The following is a 25,369-nucleotide window of genomic DNA, read 5'->3' on the forward strand; positions in this document are numbered from 1 at the left end:
GGAAAGGTTGAGCGGCTCAGACAGACAAGAAGAAAAAAAATCCTCTCATAATAATTTAAATACTGATGCGCGGCCTTCAAACCATTCAAAACTGCAAAACCAACAAAGTCAACAAGCCTCCACTTCTTTCTAAGCATATTTGCATTCACAGACGCATCATTGAGGAAAAGGATCACTCAGCAGGATGAGGAATAAGACGAGCCTTTGTAGTCAGAGACTCTTTTAAAAGCAGACAATAGACCAAAAAGCTGCGGCTCTCTTTCACACGCGCTCGGAATAAGCAGAGGCATGTTGATTCAGTAAATGCACAACACTCGAGACGCATTCCTCAATGTGCGGCGTAACGCATCAACATCGGCGACTTTGTTTGAAGCTCGCCACTTTTTCAGGTTTCAAAAAGCTTCAAATGCCACCAGCTGACCTCAGCTGAGCTGCAGAGCTATGCAAAGATGGCTTTTATTAATGTGATTCATCTTCTGTGAACGGCTGTGTGACCACAACAGAGGAGCCCCGGTGACATCTGATAGGCTGCAGAAAAGGCCACTCTCCATCTAGAGAGGATGAGTCACTGGTGCTGTGCGCTCGGCTCATCCCAGAGCAAAAGACACACAATGAAAGTCAATGACTTTTAGGGTGGCACAGTCAGTGCAGTCAACAGAAAACTACGCCTTCACTGTGGGATATTAGAGAATGACAAAGAGCACCAGCACACTTTGATGTTCCAGGATGGAGTCTGATGGCAGTGTCAGAGATACCACAATAACCACAACACAAAAACAAAACAATAAAGACATACAGGGAGACCGGGCAACAACTTGTGTGTGCGTGTGGAAAAATGTACGTGTATTTTCGGCTCATGGTTCATCCCAGTTTGCAATTTATTTATGAGTCATTTCCAATAAGAAGTTATTTCTCTTTATGGGATTTAATTGCATCTGTTGACACATTCTGGCGTGTCGAGTCGAACGGACTCAAGATTGCTTTATGCTCACAATTAAGGAGAACATTGTATTTACCGGGGAATAAATCACAAATTGCAAGCCCATAAAAACAGTGTTGCCACATGCTTCTGCCTGATTATGTCCCTTTTTTTAATACTTAGCCTAAAAATCAAAAAGTTACTTTAGTGTGCCTTTATGTAAATCACCCAGAAACGTGTTCGAACACTCCTTTAAATGGACCTGGTAATAAATTAGGTCTATTTTAACATGTGACCTGCTTCCTCTCAGGCTGTAAACTGAAAGCTGGTTCAGTCAGAGTTATCCTTAAAAAAATGAATGAATGAATGAATGAATGGACTTTTAAGCTGCTGGATATAGAGTGTAAAAAAACTTGCCTTTAATCTGTGCAAGACGCACCACTGCACACACTTTTACCCACCTAAAGTACTTACTCACCAAAATCCACTCACTGCAGGACCGTCGGGGGGGTTGATAAGAGTTTAAAATAGTCTTATTTTTGCTTTTCTGGCATGACAAACATCCACACAAGGATGCTGCCATTATCACACAGCACAGAGCTTCCCAAGTCTCTGCTGGGGACGTAACTGACAACCAGACCTATTTTTTATATGCTGGGACATGAGCGAGCCGGCAGCTCAGAAAAACACACGATCAGAGAAGTGTCACAAAAAAAAAGATACCGTAAGGCAAACAAATCAGACTTTGCATCAAAACACGAGCAAACGTGCAGCAAATGAGTCTGGAGCGCTGCTGCAATTTACGAGGAGATTGAGACGAAGCACAAAAGTGTTATTCAGTGTGCGTGAGTGAGCACCTGCCTGCTCCCATTTACAAACCACCAAGTAAAGCCTTTCATGTATGTGTGTGTCTGTGTGCTTTTGTATGCGTTAGGGCATGTTTAAGCGCGTCTGTATGATGGTGGTACCTGGAGTTCATATCTGGCTGAGCCATTATAAAGTATCTCTTATTGAAACCTTTCTCCGACTAAGTTTTGACTTTCTGGATTGCCAATCTGGCAACTGCAGCACCGTAAACACCAGCAGTGCGACCACCTTGGCCCGCAGATGACCGGGGGGGGCTCAGGAGGAAAGAAAAGCGCTGGGATGTTTTCTTATTCCTTCTGTCTTTAGTTTCAATAAAGGGGGCATTGTTTAAAACTGAAAACAGTCACCCGCTCTGAGGTGTTACGGAGGTTTGCTCTGGCTCAGGGTTTTCTCAAACAGAGACGGGGAAGGGGAGAGAAATGTGATTTATTTGGAAAGGAAAGGAAAGGAAAGGAAAGGTTCTGCAGTCGTGAGTCGTGCATCCTAACATGCACACTCTCAATACAGACACCAGACAACAAATAAGTAGGGGTGCAACGATATTCGTATCGATATTGAACCGTTCGATACAGTGCTTTCGGTTCGGTACGCATATGTATCGAACAATACAACATTTGTAATTTATTTTATCAATTTTCCTTCTGACGATGCTGTCTGTGTTGAGCGCTCAGTGAATCTGTGTTCGACTACTCAGCCTAGGCTGCACTGTCCAGCGCAGATCCACTGAGCGCTCAACACAGACAGCATAGTCAGAAGGAAGAGCGCAGGGCAAGCTAGCGTGACAGAAGTTAAGCTCTCCTTTTAACATGGACCTCCCCCACTCTCATTCAGATCTGGCGTTTGGAATTATTTTGGTTTTCATGTGACGTATGACCCTGAAGGTAAGCGAGTCATGGACTAAAGTAAAACAGTATGTTGGATGTGCCATGCAATGCTCAATTACATGGGTGTGAACTAGTGTGTTAGCGCAGTTAGCTCGTTAACGTGTTGGCCGTCTAGCCCCATGCACGGAGCGATCGGCGGTAGCTCGTTAACGGAGATTTGCCGTGTTGCGGCGTTAAGGTCATTTCAACGAGATTAACCTGAAAGCACTAGTGGGAACACAACGAATATGACTGCACATTTACGCCGACATCATCCTAGTGCAAAGACAAAAACAACAAGCATGCTACTAACTTTAGCCGAGTCATTTAGACAGCTGTTAGCACATGATTCTCCTTATGCTGCTGAGAATATAGCCCAGAAGAAGCGGATAGTATAGCTTTTATTTTGGAAAGAGCCATTTCTCTGTAATAAACTCTCTTTTCCAAAGATGAGTGATTCCTCAATCAGATACAGGGCTCGCAATATCGCTAGCCCGACGTCCCGGGGCTAGCGATTTTTTTCAGTCGGGCTACCAAAATCTATCTCTGCCCTGCCCGTCGGGCTATTGTAGGAAAAATATATGTCAATGCTTTTGCATTCTTTCAGAAATGTAGCTGGGTAATTATGTCATTGGCATCGGTGAGCCACTGTCAATATGTGACATATTGAAATCGCGTTTGAATTTGCGCTTGTTTTTTGCTTTCACTTTGCAATCGTGCGAACTGTGTATAGAGAGCGACAGCACTGATCTGTGAGTGATGATAATTTGTGCACCAATTCCTCTGACATCGTCTTATTAATCGTTAGCTTACTATGCAAACATGACAAGTGAAATCTCCCGCAGCAAGCTTAAACATGTGAGAGGTTGATCGCGCAGAGAATCGCTGAAATTATGTGAGTGCGTGTGTAAAAGCATTTCAGTTCTGCTGAGCCAAATAAGACAGGTCAGGGTGAAGAAGTGACAGCCAAAGAAAAGCTTACCACAAAACGGAGAAGTTATGACAAATCAGACTATAAGGCAAAAAGAAAGTGCAGCTTTATGGTTTCATGGACAAAAGAATTTCTGTGGCTGCAATATGACGAGCTAAATAACCAGGGCTGCACATAAGTGGTCCGCAGGTGTGCATTCGCTGTCAAAATAAAAAACACGCACAAGGGTTAGGGTTAAATTTAAAAACTGTACTTTTGAGTTAAAATATATATTTATAATTTTAATAAATGACAAATTAAAAATGCTTGAACATTTTTTTGTATCGAAAAAATATCGAACCGTGACACCAAAGTATCGAACCAAACCGAACCGTGAATTTTGTGTATCGTTGCACCCCTACAAATAAGCATAGCACAAAAAAACTTTAAAAACTGAGTCATGACGGCTGGGAGAAAGCTGTTTTTAAACCATGCTTTTCTGCACTCTGGGACCCGAAATCTTCCTCCAGAAGGAAGAAACTGAAACTCAGTGTTCAAAGGGTAGCTAGCTGTCAAGAAAAACCAGAACAAACCCACCGCTGTAACCATCTGGCGTACAGGGATGCTGTGTTCTGCTGTGGTTCACCAATCAGCCTGTTAAGATCTCTTAACAATTTGATTGGGAGAGTTTCTGTTTTCTACAGATAAATATTCAAACCACGACACCGAGGGGAAAGGATAAAACAGATCGAGCAGAAGCATGCTGAAATAAAACCATCGTGGTTTTATTGGCGTGGAAACGAGAACGCTTTCTCAAACACGAGAGTCTCTGGTCCCCATTTTTGCACGCAGCTTCAAAGCTTGATTTAAAATTCAGCTTTGAATCAATGATTGTTCCAAGATATTTATAACACCAAACACATTCTACAATGGAACCCTTAATGGACGTGGTCGCTTGTGCATGAGTACACGATCACATCTTTTGTCAGAATCATCGTTGAGTGGGACGCGGCTGGTCACGTGATCCTGAAGACTCGTCTGCAGACTTTAAAATGTCCCTGTTTTTTCAAACCTGCTCTGATACATGTGTGCACAAGATAAATAGCGAGGGCGAGAGCACGCATCCCCGACTGGACAGGGTCCCATGTACCCGGACTCTTTGACTTCAGCTTGTTAAAAAGTCAAGAATCCAGCCCACGAGATTTTTATTCATGCCGAATTGTTCTAAAAGCCATCTTATTAAAATACGAGCCTGAACTGTGTCGAAGGCTGAACGGTAGGCTTTCCCACTGGTGTTTAACAATCAGGTTCAACAAGGTTACTGTGGCATCGTTCACTCCTTTGGGTGGTCTGTAAATAAACTGCATGGAGTCATGCCTGTGCTCAGCTTGCATTAAAACCCCTGACTTCACCAGTTTTTCATGCATTTTCTAAAGTCATTTAAAGTTTTGAGATAACTAGATTTAGGAACAGCAACTTTCCATACAATAGGTACATAATGTGCCTGCAAAGACTTATTAAAAATGTAATGAAACCCAGTACTAAGGAAGGTAAAGGAGCATTATGACAGGATAAATTAAGACAGATTAATGGATGGAATCAGGCTCAGCTTGCCATCAGGCCTTATCTCTGTTTACTTCCTCCTCCACATCTCGATATCACATATATATATATATATATATATATATATATATATATATATGCTCCCCACCTCATAGCAGCTGACAAACGCATATTTATCCAACGCAAATTCAGTCATCCTGCCATAAATCTAACTACGCCCACCTACAACAAAGAGCCTTCTCTCTATCTGTCCATATCTGTGCGAGGATTGCTTTTCTCCATCTCTCTCTTTTCCCCTCTCTCACTCTCTTTTCTGCAGCAGGCTTGAGAGTCAATATTTGAGGATCTGTTGCAGCACTTGAACACTTCAAAGAGAACAGAGCTCTGCTGTGAACATGGCCGTTCAGGAAAAGAAGCAGAGAGGGTCAATAAAAAAGGACCACAAGTGCTTCTTTTGGGGAGGGGTGTGTGTACCTGTATTACTCACGTTGTGAGGATCTCTCTGTTTACTCTCTGTTTATATTGACAGAAATATAAAAGTCTCTAAGTTTAGGTTCGGGGTTATGTTTGGGTTAGGGAGGCAGCATCGTAGCAACCACTGAAATGAATATAAGTCGATGTAAGGAGACAGAAAAACAGCTGTGTGTGTGTGTGTGTGTGTGTGTGTGTGTGTGTGTGTGTGTGTGTGTGTGTGTGTGTGTGTGTGTGTGTGTGTGTAGAGCAAACATCTATTCATACGCTTGCAGAAACAAACATCAGGTTTAGCACACTTTGACTTTTTCAGAGGATTTTCAAAGTGACTCACACATGCAGAAATGCAGACAGAAAGAACGGGAGCGCGAGCTGTCACCGTCTTAGCAGCCAAAGTGAAAATAATAATATCATAATAAAGCTTTCATTAGCTTTCAAAGGTGGCTCTGTGTGAGGCTGTTCAGCGTTTCCTGCGGCTGGCCTCAGGGAGCTGTTAGATGCCAGCGATGGAGCCAACAGGGCTGTCATAAACCTGAAAAGAAGGCCTAATGCACGCAGGCTGCCAGTGATTACTCTATTGAACTGGGTAATTACATTAGATTTATATAAAGACCACGATATGGAACATTAGGTTGTAAGGTCTGAAAAGCTTTGTAATCTGACCCCACTGACTGGCCTACACAAGAAGATAAACTTTTAACTAAAGTAGCCACGTAAGAGTGGCAAAGAAGAGCATGTGATCCCTGGTATTCTGCATTAATCAGTCTCACAGTCATCATAATCTCTGTGTCTGCACTGAGCATGCCCATATCACCAGTGCAGAAGGAAAAATAAATAAAACAAGTAAACACTTGGATGTAATAACATCCAAACTAAGAGATGCACAGGAAGAACTTTCTCCCATGTTTTCCCCCCTCTCACAGATATGCTTCAGCTCAGCCGTGTTTATCAAGATGTCTGGAGTGAGCGGCTCTCTTGATATCATTCCAGATGATCTCTAAGGTCTGGGCTATAATTAGGCTGCTCCAAAACAAGGATTTCTTTGGTTGAAATCATTCTGCTGGAATTTTACTTTGATGTTTGGGGTAATTGTCCTGCTGCACGATTCTCCTGCTGAGCTTCAGCTGGCGGCCTGCCACCTGGACATTATCCTGTAAGACAAATGACTATCCATGACAAACTTAGGAATTCATTTTCGAAAATGTCCAACGCAGTGCAGCGAAGAACCCCAAATCATCACGACGACTTCTGCCCAGCCTTCTTCCCCTCACCCCCGACTGGTGGTGGCAGATGGCCACCTCTCCCAGTGTGAAGGAGTTTTCACCAGTGTCCTTTCAAAGTGATTGTTGGACTTTCTCTGTACTACTGTAGGTCTTTACCTTACGATATAAAGCTCCATTGTGCAACGTTGTGATTTGGAGTTATATAAATAAAAATTCAACTAAATTAAATTCTAGGTCCACAACACTAAAGGATCTTAAACACAGATTAGGAGCACCACGAAAATAAAATGAACAATATCCCAAAGGCCAAGTTAATAGCATGAAAAGTACATTTTCCAATTTGTCTGTTTTTAAATTTTATTTCATTTAATACTTTTCTTACTATTGAAAATCTTTTTCCTTTTGCTCGCTCCTCAGTCATTTAGGGAACTCTAACATTGGAGCCCGGTCAATATATCAGCATCTATAACAATCAATAAATAAAAACTGCAAAAGTACAAAAAACACAAGAGAAACACCCTTCAAGCATGTTATCAGCACTGATGATGCATGCCTTGTCCACCAGAGGGCACTCTGTAACATCGTTGTTGGCATTAATGGCCTAATATATATGTCTATATATATTTAAATATAAAATCACTGACATTGGTCATTGGTTGAGTCAGGTTCTATCTGAAATACTGAAAAATATGCTTCTACGAAAATAACCCCACACAAGCAAAAAAAGATACCTACTACATGCATTTAAATGTGACCCCAAGCGCTCCTTTGCGAGAGGACCACCAGCTATTGCACAGCACAGCCACCAAAGCACATCCTTCTGGGAATACAAGCAGTTCGAACTGTCCCTTTACAGCAATCAGTCAAACTAAAGAAGCTGATACTTCCGAGGGGGCTAATCAGAGGAGGATTACAATGTTTCTATTAGACAGTTTTATCAGCTGTAGTGAGCAGGACACCAGACACTGGACGTCCCCGCCCCACAGTAAAAACAACATTCATTTGTCACTCATGCCAGGATACTAATGATAAGCAGGACAATTATGCCATTATACCAGTATGTAGGGGGGGAAAGGACAGGATGCAGGGGAAGAGTGTAAGAGGAGTACAGACAGTAGCCTTGGTGTGTTGCTGTGTTTAGGATTCTATCACACAGATGACTACGCCTAATCCCTGAAGACTCCTTCCTTACTTAGGAAAAACTTCCTTCCATCCAGCTGACAGAAGAAGTGATATGTCTTTTCTAAAACAAATACAGGAAAAAGGAGAAAAAACAAACACTAACTCTAGTGAACTGCAAGAAAAAGAAAAGAAAAGAGTGAGCCAGGCAGCAGTATATGTTCTGTTTTGTGTATCTTAGAAAGCTACAACCATTACACTTGTATCCGATACTCCTTTAAACTGGACATCAAACTTATTTAAAGAACCCCGGTTTAACTTGAGGGCTACTTCCAGAAAAAGAGACTATTACAGCCCCAAACCATTCACTTAACATACCACCAAATCAAAGCAACATGGTTTTAGTGGGAACTGGTGAGTGTGAGCTCAGGCTTTGCTGTACACAGCAAAGACTTTTTTTTAAGCTGCACCGTCAGCTTTTCTGCGCAAACTTCACACTGCAATATTACCCCGCTGCCCTCCTCACTACACTATGTAAATCCTAAAAACTGTGTAAACCTGTCACCAGGAGTTCCTGTTTAGCAGTGTAGCACTGTGTCATCTAATCTAGAAAATGGCCTTAAGACAAACAGCCAGCAGCCATAAATCTACATTTCAAATGCGAGTACACAGGAGACAATGTAAAGTGCTGACAAGTGTGGGTATTTTTAGGGCTCATCTCTATGCATCGAGTGACTGCAGTGTGTGTGTGTGTGTGTGTGTGAGAGAGAGAAAGAGAGAAAAAGTCAAAGATCAAATGCCAAGACAGAAGAGAGTTCACGTGCACATGTGTTCATGCTGGCAAGCCTGCGTGACTGCTAACGTCCACTTCTGGAAGGCAGTAAACAATCCAGGATTTGTGGAAATGTGTCAGCTGAAATAAATCTCCGGAGCAGCAGTAAACTGAACACACACGGCAGCAGAATGATGGAGAGTCCGCAATTAGTTTCTCGTCTGACACTGTAACTGCACTCGAGGGTTTCTGCTGGAATGTCAGATGAGGATGTTGGGTAGTTAAAAACAAAAGAAAGGAGTATTTATGGAAAAAAGACAATATAAAACAGCAGTTTACATGCTTTAGGTTTCTGTGGTTCAAAAGACTAAAACTAATCTAAATTCCAATCTAAAGAGACAAAATAGAGCTGTGTGCTGCAGTACATGATGCTGCTGTTCAGGTTTGCTGCAAACAGCAATGAGAACGCCAAGTAGTTGAGCAGAAGAGCCATAAGGAGAAGCACATTTTTGCCTTTCACATCCACCTGAGTGGACAAAAGATTTTTTATTTACTTTTGTTAAATTGTTAAAGTTTGTTTTTGTATTTATTATTTGCTCCCATCGTGTTAAACAACACAAGGACTGCAGATAAAAGAATAAAAACTTTTTTTTCCTAATGTGACACTAATGTAAATATTAATTTATTGGAAAAACAACTGTAATCCATCATAAACTGCTAAGTTAATGGTACTCTTAACCTACACAGTCAGCATTTTTGTTAAATTTCCTTCCTGACTTCAAACAGGATAACTTTATTAATATGCTAGTTCTTTTCCAGCCTTACAGAACAAAAGCACTTAACCCCCTTAATGCCACCGTGTCATCACTGTGATGATGTTAGGCATAGCCCCCACCCACCCCGCCATAAACAAATAAGCAAAAACAAAAAATTAAACTATAAATGACACAAATGAACTCACATATTCATACAGCTCTTTTAATGCTAACGTCCTGCACAGCACTGTTGCTGTTAGACACTCACACTCTGTTGCTTTGTGTGTTTTTGTACTTATTATGTGTTTAACCTCTTCAGATTTTTCTGACACCACTGTTTTATCCTCTTTGTGAAATCAGCTGCTCTGCTATCAGTACCCTTGCCCCTGTATGCGACTTTTTAGATGCCAGCTATGAACGCGTAACATAACAATATCTTCACTTATCGAGATTAGAAGGTATCAGCTTGATAATCATCTTCATGCGATTGCCAAAGTCAGTCTAGATTAACCCATACGACACGAAGATATCAGAGACCAGAAGCACAGACGTCAGACTTCGGTGTCCCAAAACTTAAAACATTTTAGTGTTTGTTTCTAGAGACTGCACAGACTCCAACGGCAGAAGAAAAGAAGAAGATAAAGAGGAGCAATCTATGATAAATGGCGTACACCGTGGAAACATGTTCAGATAACAGCAAGAGCGCAAAAGCAAAAAACAGAGCTACAGGCCGGCCAGCAATTACACAAGAACTACAAAACATCAAAAACAGCTAGCTTTGCTTCAAAGCGCTCGAGTTAAAACAATATTTCATTGTTAATTCATGCGAGGATTACACAAACATGATGTAATATAGTCTTTAGTTTTAGAGTTTCAGATTACCCTGGAGCCAGAGTAGCGGTTTCCTTATTTCTAGTCTTTAAGTAAATCAGTTATTGCCTGTTATCTCATTATTTGACAGATTTTACCGCACAAGTGGCATCAATCTTCTAGTAAAACTCGCTGTCACACAACTAAATACATACACGCTTCAAAATGTCATATAATTTCTGTACCTAAGGACAATGTCAGCAAGATTAGAAAACCTCTGTGTTAACCAGCATGTCTGATACAGGGCTTGTAATACATGACAGAAGAAATAGCCACAGTCAGTCTGACTATATTGTTTCCTTGCAGAAGCCCAAACGCCTGGATTGTTGGAGGGTATTGACTCTGAATAATCCTGCTTCCCTCTAAATCCTCATCCTCTGACTTCAAACACTGTGCAAAGACTTTCAATGGAATCTGGCATCCTCCCAACTTTCTCTCCTTCAGTCGGTCATTCTTCTTCTTCTTCACATTCTTTTTCACCCTCTGTCCTCCCCTGGATCAACTGTCCAGCCTTGAATCACAAAGCCAAGCTCAAATTCTGTGGGAATTTCGCAGAGAGGCCCCTGCGATGGTTCACACACACACACACACACACACAAACTCTGGTAAGGGTGACGACAAAGAAAGGACGCCTGTAAACCCGGTGGACAAAGAGTCTGCTAAATGAAAGGTCCCACACAAGGTTCAGGTTAAAAAAGATTCGAAGTCCACTATTTGAGCTATTAAATCGTCATTCAAATCCAACCACGTCTCAGTGTATTCAATTTATGCAAGTATTCCCCGCACATTCATGTTTCAAGGTCCACCAGGTTAGCATGCCTTTACACCTTTCTAACCTCCCAGGTTTCCAATCTTTCATTCGCCCACATAAAAAGATGCACTCGGGGCTTTTTATATTTGACAGAAAGATTTGAGGCCATGCATAAGTCCCCTTGCGTACAGGCTAATTGTTTGATAACATTGAAAGACGAGACCCAGTCTAAGGGCATGCTACTGATGGTACTGTGAAGCTGTTCTCGAGTTCAACGTGTGAACAGGCGATACCTTTCCTTTCATCACCTTTCATCAGCATTAAACCCAAAGTACAGGTGTGGGAATGTCAACAGGATCCACCTATGCCAAACACTGGAGACACAGATCATTCAGCATCACAAACTTCGGGCTTATGGTGCCGCTCCACGAATTATCAGGGCATCATCTGCATTGGGGGGGGGGGGGGGGGGGAATCAGTACTCCTAGTAATCATTTTGATGGGTATGACTTTATTCAGGCATTTGCCAAAGACGACAAATACTGGCAACCACCAGTGCTACCCCTCAGCCTCCTAGCAGACACACTTGTGGTATCAACTTGTCAACTCATCGTCTCATTGTCGAGCGGCATTACCAAGATTTTCAGAAAACTTGACCTCTGACTACCTCATTGGTCCTTTACAGCTAAAACAGACCAGACTTTTTCTAGAAGTTCCAATCTGCAAATCACCAAAAAGCACCACAAGAGGGCGATCATCACTCCAAGGAGGAAAAAAAAGATCAGAAAAAAATATTACTTATTACTTAATATTAATAATTTTAAGTATTTCCCAGGATAACTGAAATCAGCGTTACATTGTTACAGTCATCAGGATTTCTCCAGAAGGGAGCATGACTTTATTAACAGACATGTCAGTGTGGAGGTGGAGCAAACAGTAAAATAGCACATGCATCTCCAAGACCTTCAAAATTGAGGGTGTTGGTTAAATATCACCACAATATAAAAGCCAGATGGAAATCTCCCCTTTTATTCTGCAGCTCCAAGTGCTGTTTAATAGCCAACACGGTTTCTGACGTGAAGAAAACAAAAAGGCAGCTTCTATCTGAGGCAGCCTGGTGTTTTTGAAAGCAACATGAGGAATGTTCATTTCCAAGACAAAAGATCCTAAAACGCAGGCTCCTATAAAAAGCAGCATATTTCTCCCTGACTGAGGCCGGCAGCCAATTTGTGACCAACATAGAAACTTTACTGGAAGCAAACACTGTGTTACTGTAGTCGCTGATGCAGTGCAGCCCGGAGCTGGTCGCAGCGCAATATCTGACCTTGGTAAGAAATTACTGAGAAATTCTTCGAGAAATGTGGATGGAAAAGGGGCCGTTAGTTCAGTGTGCTGGCTGCTCTGGCTCTGCACCTCTTTGCCCCGGCAATCACAAAGGAATATCATCACAGAAGAAGAGTGCCTACGCAAGATTAAGACTCCTGAAGCAACAAGTCAGCAGCACAGACGAGCGCTTTCTATACACCTATTAAATAAAGAACCATTTAATCTTAAAGAGTTCATTGGGTATTTTGAGGTAGAGCTGTTCATGCGTCGTAGTGTAGATTTAAAATGCTACTGAGAAACAGGCTGAGGTGGAAAAAGCGATTTACATAAGTGATGCAGTTGTGTTTTATTACCATCATAACAAGTGCAGCCTGGCAAACTACAATCTGATTACAAAGGAGCACTGGAAAGAGCAGTAATTGCAATGAGTTAACCTCGACCCCACTGGCTTCACCTACAAGACAAAATAAATTAATAAAATAAGGATTTATGAAAAAGCCATTAGAGATTTGGACCTTAGCTGACCCTCTGATAATAAATACAAGCTGCGTTTTGTTTTGCATTACTAGCTCGGGGGCTCTAAAGATGGAAATGTCCAGCACCATTTTATATTTCAACTAGATTGCTATACAAGACAGGGAACAAATAATAATGCAGCACCTGCCTTTAGGCCCAAACACGCTTGATAAAAGAAAATGGGGCGTGGAGCTCCCCAGGGCCTGAGGCCCAAGGGAAGCTGCTCGGTTGGTAAATTAAACTCACCTCAAGGGGTTTTTGGAGGAGCTTATGAACTCTTATGGGCTTGCAACAGCCAAGTACATTAGAGGAAAAAGTCACAGACTGCTAATTACCTTCATGAATTCAATAATAACATACAAAACGAGCCAAACTAAGGGAGGAAAAGCACAACAGCTAGAGGCAGATATCCAGGATTGAATCACATCTAAACATACCAGAGAATATGTAAACAAAAATCACCTTACTGAGATTTTATTCTTCTCAAAATAGGGATGATTAATGTGGATGAATTTTTCTCATTTTTCTGTAAAATCAATATTTATAGGCACACTGCATGAGTTAGAAAACTACAGATTGAAGCAGGATCCCCCTCGAAAACTCCAGTTGCTAAGGAAAAATGAATATTCCCAGTTGCCAAGTAATTGCTGGCTGTCACCAGTTGATATCAGTGGCAAAGACACTAAAACAGCAACCATTTGGAAACTGGTTGGCGGAAGCACGTTTTCCCCTATCAACCTGTCACCACTGACCAGTCTCTAGCCCTGCATGACTTGGACTAAAGCAATCAATTCACTCACCAACCAGTTAGAGAATACACATTCTTCCTTGATGACCGGTGGCTTGCAGATGGGTCTCTAGGCCGGTGCAATCGGGACCTTAGCATTCCTGACTTCTTACTTTACCTTCCTTAGATTCACCAAACTGAAATGTAATTTTTCAATCACATTAAAAATGAAAAATACTCTTTTTATCCAAATCAAGCTCAGGATCTTGTAGTTTCCAAAAGTGTTACCCAACTGAGTAATAATTTTACTTTACTTGAACAGAATTTATACACTGAAATTGTACTTCAAAAATCAAAATTAAACCCCCCAAGTTACAAATATAATGTGTAATTGGAAGCGATTAAAAGCAACCTTACTTCCCTCCTACTAAGAGCTCCTTGTTTGGCACAGAGCACATTTAACTAATTTGACAGCTGACCGCGGTCTCCTCTCAGTCAAGCTGTGGGGCCGCTGCCATTCAGCTGTGTTCCTTTTATCAATTCAAAGAGCAAAGGATGGGCAGTGGATCCTTTAAAAGCTGGTAAACAGAAACACAATTAGTATTTATGAGAGCAAATTGCAAGTCCTGAGAACAACAGGCTAGCTTTCCACTTCAGCGATACCAGCAGCCAGCCCTGCCTATTTAATGCTGCATTCATCAGCACCAGTGGAGTTCCTGACAAAATAGTAGCTTGCAATTAGAAGCAAAGGCTGACTGACTATGTCTGCTGGATTCCTGTGTCTCGTTTTTTTACCCAGCCTGGAAACCAAAATGACACACTGCCTGGAAGGAAGACCACAAGCCACAGAGTGTTAATGGTCACAACAGCTTCACGCCACGAACATTGATGTAAATTTATAACAGCCGATCTCAGCTGTCTTATCAAGTGGTCATGTAGCATTCATTAAAGCTGGAAGATGAAATATGGCCTTTTCCCCTTCCTTGATTTACCAGCTGCAGTCCATATTTATTCATTCATGCTGTTTAAATTTTGATTTTTGTTATTGTGAAATACAGACTCTCTATCTTTAGATCTCGGTAAATGTACTATTGTCATAAATAAACTTGCTGTTTTTCTAGTTAGGACTTCTCTACAGTCAGAAGAGACAGTAAAAACCACTTTAATGACTGTTTGCATGGAGAAAGGAGATCATTCCTGAGCTAAAGACATACAGGAGACAGTTCAGCTACAATCAGGAAGGTAAAGAGGCATTAGCTGAGAATAATGACTGGAAAAGATTATAATATATAAGATTATATGAGGTTGCTAAAGCAGGAGACTCCACATGTTTGATTTTCTCCTTCTCTCATTTCTTCATGCAACACCAAAGGGATTCGTATTTCCTCCAGGGATCAAACCAGGGATCTTTCACTTCTATATAAACCACTACAGTATAAAGATGGAAAGCACAAGCAAAACTGCCAACCTGGCTCAAATGTGCTTATTAACGTATCTTATGCTCTCTGATTACCCCATTTTATCTCGTGTGTTTAATGTACCAAAGTTCCTGTTGTCTTGAGAAGCTCTCAAAAATTATATTGCATTTAACAGCGACATACAACCCTATTCAGGTACAACACTATCATGAAGAGTGAGATGATTCGCCTTGTAGAGGCAGCAATATTTAACAGAAATAACAATATATAAAGTTTTGGTTACAGCAGCAGTGAGCAGTAGTGTGGGCTACGTAAACAATAGATTCCAGGGTTAAAATAAAACTTATTGCTTTATTTAAAAACTATAGCTGCAATTCTAACATTTGACTCTGGGCTTTATTTACCTGAAGGTCCTTTTGTGCTTTTCATTGGTGAACTCACTGCATGCGCTTTCACATGATTCGTGTGTAGGTGGTAGAAGCAGTTTTTGGCGTGTGAGCCTCGACTTATGCCGACCGGTAAACGTCATAATTTGCAAAGTATAGTTTTCTGGGGTGTGTCAGACGTTTTCGTGACCAACCCGAATTTGTGCTACAGAGGTAGAAACAATCTCCCAAAATTATCATGGCTGGACCTTCTCCTGTTTGATGCTATGCAGTTCTGTCTCGCAGTCTTAAAAAGTGCATGTAGTACTTTGTAAGACTGCAAACAGTCATTCAAGGGATGGAAAAAAAACAAACCAAAAAAAACTACTGTACACTGTATTTTGCAACACCATGAATTATAGGATTTTACATCATCATCTGTATTTAACCTCATATTGCACAGCCTTAGTAAAAAACAGAAAAACAATAAAAACAGAAACCAAAAACAGACAAAATGAGACTGAAATATGACACAACTCTGTGTCCATTTTTGGAGATGTCTCCCTATTCAGCCTATATGCCCCTGTGCGGTCCAAAAAAAATCCAAGAGCATGTAGCTCAGCTGTGCATCAAATGCTGATTGGTTGACAATTTGGCCAGAACTGATGGCAGAGTTCACCAGGAACAAGAGTAGCAGAAAGAAACCCCATCAAATATCACATGAAAAGAGTATCCCACAGACCTTTTACACCAGAAACTTTGAGTTCTGCCTCCACCTGGCAACAGGCACTCTGTGCAGATAGACGAGCTGTCTGCTCCCTACGGCCTGCCAACAGAGAGCCACATTAAGCCCAGCAGGGCCCTCATCCTCTGCCACGGTCAGCAGGCACCCGAAGACACTGCAGTAACAGCATACCTAGCAGCTGTAGCTTCATATTTAACAGACAGATGTGGATCAAATGAAAGAAAAAGCATGCTCCTCAGAACAAAACAAACGAATCTTTTGATCGTTCACAAGTACAAAGTGCCACCATTATCATTTGTAGGCCAACCTCTTTAACGTAGCTGCACTCACACATGTACAGTAGTGTGTCATCAGCACACACATAAATTGAACTCTAGAGGAACTACAACTGTCTGCTAGACCAGCAGGGAGTCATTACAAATTCCTGATGATATTATTTACACAAACAGTTCTCCAGCAGGCGCGATACAATACTCCACTTTTCAAATGCCCCAAAGAAAGAAAATCAAACGCTTCTCCTGGAGGAGAGCATTGCTCTCATCTGCTATCTCAGACTGCTTTGCTATGATTTGAGCAACCCGACTCAGAAACTCTTCTCAAGCATCTCAACAGCTGATTCATAGTGGGTTTTGTTTGAGGTTTATGTGACTCCATCCCCACGGGGAGCTGGGGATTGCACAGGTTGGTTGCCATGGATGTAAGACAAACCTGCGCGAGATGAAAAAAGATCTCCCCTGAAGCGCCGCTCAGCAGGCTGCATATTTGTGCGTTGTGTGGACCAAGCGCAGGAAAACCTCACAACGCTGAATGAAAACATGCAGTCCTGGGAGACTCGCTGACAGACCGGCAGCTGGAAGAGGGGGGGAGGAAAAAAAAGCGGAGAACTCAAAGGCCGTCAACTCCATCTTTATTGTTTTTTTCCTCCACTTCCTAGTTGCTCAGCAAACTTTTTTTTTGCTGTGAAATTACCTGACAGGCAGCAGTCAGGTTTGTTTAAGAATTAAAATGTTGTGAAAAAATTGTCTTCAGAAATGTAATGAACCATTCCTGCAGGATGAATTCTGCTTTGACGCACTGCTCACAATTAACAGCTCAAGAGCTCATTTTCATTGTCTTAAACCACCAATTGTTTTCTTTTCCCCTCACAAAAGATGCCCTTGAAGATTTTTTTAAAGAATAAAAATACACCAGAGTTCACCAGGGGAAAAAAACAAAAATGTAAATAGCATTTTATGGGTGCCTTTTATTTCTCGGTGTCTCCTAAGTGTTTATCCAGCTACATTCCTCTAATTTCCTCATCCCCCTCTCCCTTCAGCAGCATCATATAAAGATGCCTAATTGAAGGCTTTGCACAGAACAAATGACCACATTAGCCGACCCAGTTTTAACTCGTGCTTCTTCCTGTCTGTGGTTGTAATGCATTAGACACTCTGCATGTTCTTTGTTGTCTCTCAAATTACAGTGCAGGCTGCCAATCATTTGGAGACTCCGTCTACCAGGGTTGTTTTTGCTCCACACCCCCACCCCCGGCTCTGGAAGATAAAGCTTGCCTGTCCATTTTTTTCTTTTTTTTATTATATACTATAAACATGAAGCAGAACAGCACCACAGGAAGTATTGAGAGTAGTTTTTTCCCCAAAGATGCTATATAAGGTTGCTGGCTCTTTGCTTTACTCCCATTATAACCTAAAGACAGTTGAAAGAAGTCCCACACTCACACAAGACGAATGAGAAATAATTCATTCATATTAATTCAGCATCACTGAACATTCCCCAGATAGGAGCTACGGATTAAATGCTTGACTTGGGATTCTTTTATGTCTGCACATGAACTGCAAAACAGTTCTGTTTCCACTCTGTTAAGATCTTAAAAACCTGCCAGACATTTCTGTCCCTCCGTGCTTCCCATACATATCGTGCCACAGTGAGTCTTCTCAGTGTGACAAAGGCTCTTAAAGCATGTACGCCAAATAGAACAATGCCACGTGGGTGGCTCTGGTGTGTGTGTGTGTGTGTGTGTGTGTGTGTGTGTGTGTGTGTGTGTGTGTGTGTGTGTAAACAGACACTTAAGGCTGTGAGCCAAAAAGTCTGTGTCTACATTTGAGCAAATATCAGCTCTGATTAGCACAGGTTCACCTCAACAACAAGACAAACAACATTCAACAGGTGTTCAGAGAAGAAGTTAGGTTACAATGAACTAAACGTCTCTTTTTTTAATCATTTGCACTTTATTGCTTGTTATGTTATCTTTCATATTTATGAGATATTATTTTCTAAGTAAACAGTAACTTTTAGAGAGTGATGTTTTGATAGGAGCAGTGTTTTTAGGTTTTTGTTTTGAACATACTTCAGATCCACAGACTGTACATAAAACACAGACATAACTTCCTCGGTATCGCCCACCAGTCTGTAGACCTATTAATTATTAATTATTATATTGTTAATGTGGATGCTAAATTTAGTATTTAAAAACAATGCACGATAAGAGTGAAGTGTTGGTTTCATTCATAAATTATCATAATAACGTTGGTTCAGGATCAATACTGCAACTGACCAATGGAGTTGTCTTAGCATTTAGTTAGCATTAGCCAAACTTTGGCTAATGCTATTAAAAACAAGAGCACTCAGAGAGCACAGCTTCCCCAAAGGGTGTGATCTAGACCTGAGTTTCCCATAAGTTCAACAAACTGTTATTTGTATCTACCATCACACAAAATTTTAACATGATATCTTACAAACTCTGGACACTACACAGCTAACAAACACACAAACAAACTGAATCAAATACATACTCCCTGCCTTCGGAGCAAGAACCATCACCACTAAACCAGCAGGAGTGATGTAACAGACTTTTATATAAACGCAGGCAATGTTCTTTTCTTTTTTTCCCCACATTGGAAAGCTATGAAATCACTGCAATGTGATTGGTCAGTTGGAATGTTGATCCTAGCATTATTATGACGATGCAGGAACAACACCAAATCAGCTTAACTCTTCACCCCTTACTAGGAGTAACCCTTGAAGCTCTTTTCTCTACAACAGAATGATGACAGAGATGAAACGTTACCTACCGATCAGTTAAAGCTGCCATGCCCCTAATAATTCAGACTTTTAGTGTTCATATCTTTCTAGAATACAACAAAATAATCCTTTGTCTGTCTATATATGTATGTTTGCCCATGAGCTCCTTCCGCACCATTGGGGCCCTTTTCCAGGAAGGGCAAACTCTTCAACAATGTCTCAGATTTTAAAAACAAACTCTGACTTCATTGACTGTTAGATCGGCCACTCTGATCTTCCTGCTCCAGAAAGGCTAATCAGAGTTAGTTCAGTCAACTCTGATCTAAGTGCACGCAGAAACGAAGCCACCATCATTGGAGCGCCGATACCAGGATTCACCATGGCAACTGGTAAATAAAGAGCAGAGCCTCCATTTTAATTCAGTGTACCGAGGAATATGGACGCGTGTTTATTGACCGTGATATTTACCTTAAAGAAAGAGGAATGACGAAAAAAGTCCTTTTAATTAGCTTGGTGCACTTCATCAAAGAAAATGTTAAATAAAAAGCATATTTTTATAATGTCTGCTGACATCGTTTGCCCATCAAGAATCTTCATTAGATGAAGAATTTTACATTTGATTTTTAAATCTAATTATTCAGCTGTAAACAAAGCGTAAGTGACAGAAACTGAAACAGATGTGATATCAGTTACCCAGATAGCAACAGACTGTGGGGGCGGAGCCGCCCTTAGATAAAAGCTGTTTTTGCTCAAGTTTATGACCCTTTTGTTTTTTCAATAATTATTCAGTAAAGGTTTAATGTACTAATGGGCTGTAACAACCTCTTTATTTTATTTATTTTATAGAGGATTGCATTATTTCTGACATTATTACTGGACAGAAATGCTTAATAAGACTAAGAAAAAACGTTTTAATGGTTTCCAGTGTATGCATTTATAACCTGATCTAATATCAGGCTTCACTATCAGACACTGGCTCTCTTACAGTCATGGCAGAGATGTTTTACTGAGTTACTGGTAGCCTAACAGTAAGCATATGTAATGAGTGTGTTATACTTACTAAAAATATTCACAGCAGCTTTCCAAGTATGTTATGAAGGTCAACTTGCAGTAAAGGAAAACATGTTGTAAGAAATATAGTAACAGAGCAGTCTACATCTATACTTTAAATGAGAAGATCATGTCAGGATAAAGTGAGCTGCTATGAATGATGATGGGATGAGCTCGCACAGTCACCAGAGTGAAAATGGATCCAGGCCTGATCTGATCTGAATCCATGATCCTTATCAGTTTTGTATTCCTCTTGCCGTGCAACCAGACTCCAACAAAGGGATGGTTCAATGATCCGTTATAGGGCCAACGATAGCTACTTTCAGGCAGATCTAGTTCTGGGTTGACCCAGTGAGGCTGACTTAGGTGATTTCAGTGGAAAATATGTTGAATTTTGTTAATAATTTGATAACTCAGTCTGAATCTGTGAGTACATGTCAACAGGAAATGTAATCGCCTGACTTGCTTTTAGTATTTATGCACCTATAACACCTTATAAATGCACCTTATCATTTTAATTTAATTGACTGGTACTTATATAGCAATTTTCTACTCACTCTCAGTCTATTTATGTCTAAGCACTTTTATCTAAAATTCGTACGCACACACTCACACTCAGATGGATGCATCAGGGCCACTTGGGCTTCAGTATCTTGCCCAAGGATGCTTCAACATATGGAAGGAGGAGCCGGGAATTAGTTGTTAGAGGACCCGCTCTACCTCCCCCTCCACCAATTTCACAAGAATATCTAATATGTAATATCTATATCTGCAAAAGTTGGATTTGCCTAGCAACCACCTAACACATCTAATACACCGTTGTTGTTGTTGTTTCCTTTTCTCTGTTATTAAGCATACCTGCCAATCGCCCAAAAAATACTGCAGCATGGACATGTACTAATGTTTGAAATGGGCACATCATTAATAGAAAGAAAGAAAGAAATCACTCTCCTTAAAGCTGTCACAAAGAGCAAAGTTAACAATTTGTTCCAGACTATAAGCATATTTTTTTCTCCTCTAGAGTTTGACTTGCTGGTATTGACTCGGTTTTACATCCTGCGTCAAGTGGCCACTCAAGGAACTGCAGTTTTTGGCGGGAAATAAACAGATTTGTCAGATGTCAGAGATTCAGAAACGTTCATTTTAAATGACGTTTACTAAGAAGAAACATTGATGGGAACCATTTCTTTTCATTAAATTTTATGAACTTTAGTTTTCAAAGCTATATATGATAATCAGAATATTAAGAATGAAAGAAACAGCTTCATCTGTTGGCAGCCCTGATTTAGTCTGAAATATAAAAACAAATAAAGAACCCAAACAGCTCATCAGCTTTGCATAATGGTGTAATATGTGAAATATTCAGTAACAATGCAGCTGTGACTCTTAATATTCTGAACGTCTGTTGCCACTTGTATTATTCAGCCTGGATGCTGGCTGCAGTCGCCGCTGTTTGTTGACTGACGCAAGCTGATGTTGACAGGGATCTCTGTTTAGTTTGGCACAAGCTCACTCTGGCTGCCTTTCCACAGACCAAACTATGAGAGTGCTGCTTATTTTCAAGCAGCTACTGGTTACCACAGCTGACCCCGGAGTCCAGAGGCTTTAAGGAGACCTCTGGAAGAATACACAGATTGACATTTAAGCAGGAGTCTAAATGCAATTTTTGTTTTGTCATAAAAAGAGCAATAGCTTGATCCTGCTAAATATGTCTGTGTGATTCATGTCTAATGTGATCCCTCTGTGCCACAGGGCTCCGATGTCCTTTATTACACTGAAGATGGACACAATGGTTCATTTTTAGTTTGATCCCAGGTTCCTGCAGCTAAAACTCCTAACTAGATTACCAAATGTACAACACATTGATGAGACTGTTATTAAAAACTCCATAACTGAGTGAAACTTTAACATTTTAGTGCCACGGGGAGTATAAAGCAGCTGCTACAATCCTTACACTTTCCCAGTGTCAGCAGTTTTAACTGTTTCAGATGTGTCATCCTTCATAAACTTCTGAAGAAAGGCTACAGTGTGTACTTTCTTTCAACTTTTCAGCCTTGAAAAAGACACAAGAAACATCTGATGACAAAAACAGGGCAATGCCCCTGCAAACCGCGACTGAAACACTGTGATCATGCAAGTCACTCCTATAAATCTCTGGAGCGTCGGGGGAGGATAACAGCACGCCTTTTTTTTTTTTTTTAAACTGAGAGACATCATTAAACTGAAGTGGCTTAATTGTATGTCTGAAATTGTACATTTAAGTCATAAGCTCTAAATTTGTTGCACACCCATTCAGCCATTGTATGTCGGCTATCAGCCGGAGTGAAGGGAGAAAAAGGAGAGCGTGCAGAGCGAGGCAAGTTGCTACCTGTAAGTCATTGTTGAGTGAAAGGATGGAGAGGAATGAAAAACAACACAGCGATGGAAGGATACATCAGTTCCTTTAAGATGCGTTTATGATGAGACAACTACCAAGGCCAGCACTCCGAATTCGAGATTATGCAACAGTCTTGATTTATTCCCAGGCACACACACCTGACAGATATTCACCCCTACACACGGCCTCTCTAGGCTCTAACAGAAACAACCGGCATATCTAATCTGAAGATCGCATGGTAGCTGTAAGGAGGACAGAAACTCTCTGTCTGCTCTGATGTGGAGTCTTACTGCACGCAAACTGACTCACCCCCTGTTTTGACAGCACCCTCACAAACCTTAACTCCTTTAAGTATACTTCAGCTTGAAAACATGAGAAAACATCTACGCACATGTTATAACGATAAACATTTGAGCTCAGCGCGTGCTTACAAGCACGACGACTGAACACAAAGAAAGAAGTACCCACCTTGAAAAGCGGCCACGTTGCGCACTATGAGAAACTTCAGGCTGGAGCTGGACGTCTGGAGAAGGTTCTGGATGTCTCTCCGGGCTGCCACCTGGTACCTCTCCTCCATCTTTTTGGTGCAACATGTGGAGTTCTTGGAAACACACACCTGAAGGTCTGAACCTAAGATTCATCAACACTACATGTTAGTGAAGCTTGAAGCTTTACGGATTAAAACATGATAAAGCTAAAACGCACAGAGGGGAAGTTGAAATCTTTTGCCATCTTGCTTTCAGATTTAAGGGATTTGACAGCCCACGCTACTATTAACACATGGTCACAGACGTAAGACATAAATTACAGGAATTGCAGCCATTTTTTATTTCCAGAGGCTCAACTTTTATTAGACAAACAAGCACGATTTTAAATATAAGGACTGTTTTTAGTACTTGATGAAAATCCTTTGCGGTCACTGTCTGCCTAAAGTCTAGAACTCGTGGACATGTAAGGCCTTTACTGCAGCCACCCTCAGTTGCTGCTTGTTTGTGAGTCTTTCTACCTTCAAATTTGTGTTCATTAACTCAAAAGCATGTTGCATCAGGTTCAGATCAGGTGACTGACTTGCCAATTTAAGAATATCCCATTTATCCTTCCCTTTTCTTTAGCTTGAGAAACTCCTAGGCTGTTTTTGCTGTTTGCTTTGGGTCATTGTCCATTTGTACTGCAAAGTGCTGTTTGATCGGTTTCGCAGTATTTATCTGAATCTGAGCTGAGAGTAAAGCCCTGTACACTTCACAATTCATCTTGCTGCTTCTATCAGCACTCACATCATCAATATCACTAGTGGCTGTTCCACTGACAGCTGTACACGCCTATGCCATAACACTGCCACCATGACGTTTGACAGATAATGTGTTATGTTTTAGATCGTGAGCCGTTCCTCTCCTTCTCCATACTCTTCAAGTTCATCTTGGTTTCATTTGTGGCCTCTTTGAGTTGTTTTCTGGCAAATTCTAATCTTGCCTTCCTGCTCTTGAGAGTAACCAGTGGTTTTCACTGTGTTGTAAACCCTCTCTATTTACATTCATGAAGGAGTGTCTTGATTGTAGACCTCGACGATGATACGCCTACCTCCTCGGGAGTGTCCTTGACTTTGTTAGAGGTTGTGATTTTGATGTCTTCTGTGGTCTTTTGGGCCTTTTGGTGCTTCTGAGCTGATCAATGTACCAGATTGCTGATTTGGCCTATCCTAAAGTTTTTTCACTCTCTCTCTCTGATAGGGTTATTTTGTTGTGATGGCTTCTTTCACTGTCAACAGCATCACTCTGGGCCACATATTTTAAATTGCAGCAAAAAGCTACAAAATAAAAATTCCACACTTTAGATACTAAACTTTAAATGGTGTATCTGCTTCATTTGTCATGCAGTAACAAGGGAACAGGACCCAAACAGCCACAAAAAGGCTTGTCAGTCATCTGTCTAATTACTATAGTGCCTCTGAAAATGGGGGACTATGCAAAAAATATCTCATAATTTCGCAAAAAGTTAAATCTTTTTTGCAAAACCCCTTGAATTTAAACTGTAAATCTGCATTTTATTCACATATTAATTGTTTGATTTAAAATCCCCTGCAGTGATGTTCAGAGGCAAATCCACAAAAATTGTGTCTTTGTCCAACAAATTATGGACCCGTCAATGGAACTTTAATTCTATACCAAAACATTTCATCTTATGGCCTTCATCTTGGTCCCTGAAGAAGATGTTGCTGGACTTCTGACTTGGAGGTTTTTTTATTAATTGACTTCTCCTTCATGCAGCTTAAGTTGGGTTAAAGTTGTGCCAGAAACCTATGCTTAGGCTGGACAGTGACCTCAGATGTGGCTGATGATGATGTTAAATTTTGCAGATATCTGGTCTGAAAACCAAAGTATTGGATGAATACATCGACGAAATGTGCTAGGCCAACAATTCATGTGGTGAAGAACCAAACTGCGGGGCAGTTCAATAGCTCTTGAGGTCCATTTCAGCAAATCTCATGCATGTCAAGCTGATGGAGGTGCAATAAGATGTCAGATTTAGTAATCTTCTGGGAACCATAAAGACCAAACATTTCAGTACAATACTTTAATGTGCACTAAAGCAATGGATGAAACTAGACCACAATAGAGACACATCAACAGGATGGATAAAAATGCATGTGCGCATGATAAACATTTGAAAACCTACTGATCAAAACTCTAATAAGAAACAGCCTACATATGTGAAGCATCAACAGCTTATCCTGAGAATTATTT

General features: G+C 40.9%; 1 protein-coding gene across 1 annotated transcript in view; it reads right to left on the reverse strand.

Annotated features, from left to right (window-relative positions):
• gpc5a (glypican 5a) overlaps positions 1-25,369 on the reverse strand; it is a 159,343-nt gene that overhangs the window by 131,708 nt on the left and 2,266 nt on the right. The window contains exon 2 of the mRNA XM_086289790.1: positions 23,097-23,258. Coding sequence (XP_086145916.1) covers positions 23,097-23,258 — 162 coding nt within the window. The remainder of the gene's footprint in view (positions 1-23,096; positions 23,259-25,369) is intronic.

This window comes from Aulonocara sp. 'chitande type north' Nkhata Bay, linkage group LG1, assembly GCF_057382095.1.
Source record: "Aulonocara sp. 'chitande type north' Nkhata Bay isolate Kocher_YH1m ecotype deep benthic linkage group LG1, A_spYH_male_GT1.1, whole genome shotgun sequence".
NCBI lineage: Eukaryota > Metazoa > Chordata > Actinopteri > Cichliformes > Cichlidae > Aulonocara > Aulonocara sp. 'chitande type north' Nkhata Bay.